This window comes from Penaeus monodon, chromosome 27 (genome assembly GCF_015228065.2).
Source record: "Penaeus monodon isolate SGIC_2016 chromosome 27, NSTDA_Pmon_1, whole genome shotgun sequence".
Taxonomy (NCBI): Eukaryota; Metazoa; Arthropoda; class Malacostraca; order Decapoda; family Penaeidae; genus Penaeus; species Penaeus monodon.
This window is the reverse complement of record NC_051412.1, coordinates 36,576,277-36,576,646: the sequence shown is the minus strand read 5'-3', so window position 1 is coordinate 36,576,646 and position 370 is coordinate 36,576,277. Positions and strand designations below refer to the sequence as shown.

General features: G+C 45.7%; 1 protein-coding gene across 1 annotated transcript in view; it reads right to left on the bottom strand.

The window, feature by feature from the left end:
* LOC119590821 (dihydropyrimidinase-like) overlaps positions 1-370 on the bottom strand; it is a gene marked incomplete in the record, with an annotated part of 98,328 nt that overhangs the window by 64,690 nt on the left and 33,268 nt on the right. The window contains 1 exon segment of the mRNA XM_037939574.1: positions 82-156. Coding sequence (XP_037795502.1) covers positions 82-156 — 75 coding nt within the window.

Below are 370 nucleotides of genomic sequence, written 5' to 3'. Positions count from 1 at the left end.
TACTGTAACATATAACTAAAGGATGGGTTAAAAGGAGAAAATATAGAACAAATCATATTGAAACAAATCCTGAAAACTCACCTGCAATGTAGCGTCTTGCTCACTGATCTCACTGGCGCTCTCACTCCGCTGTCCTGTACTCTTTTCCAACTCTGCCTGCAACATGCAAGAGAGCAAAGTTAATCAACCGAGCAACTGCATTTCCTTTGGCTAAGCTTTCATCCTCCTTCCGCGCCTCTGCAACGTGACCTAGGATTTTTTTTGTTGCAGCTTTGCATCTCGTTTTCGCCGGAGGTATTCTTCTCAGCCTTCTTTTGAAGCCCTACACCGCCCTTCCTTCACCCTCTACCTCCCTCTCCCTAAATCTCCC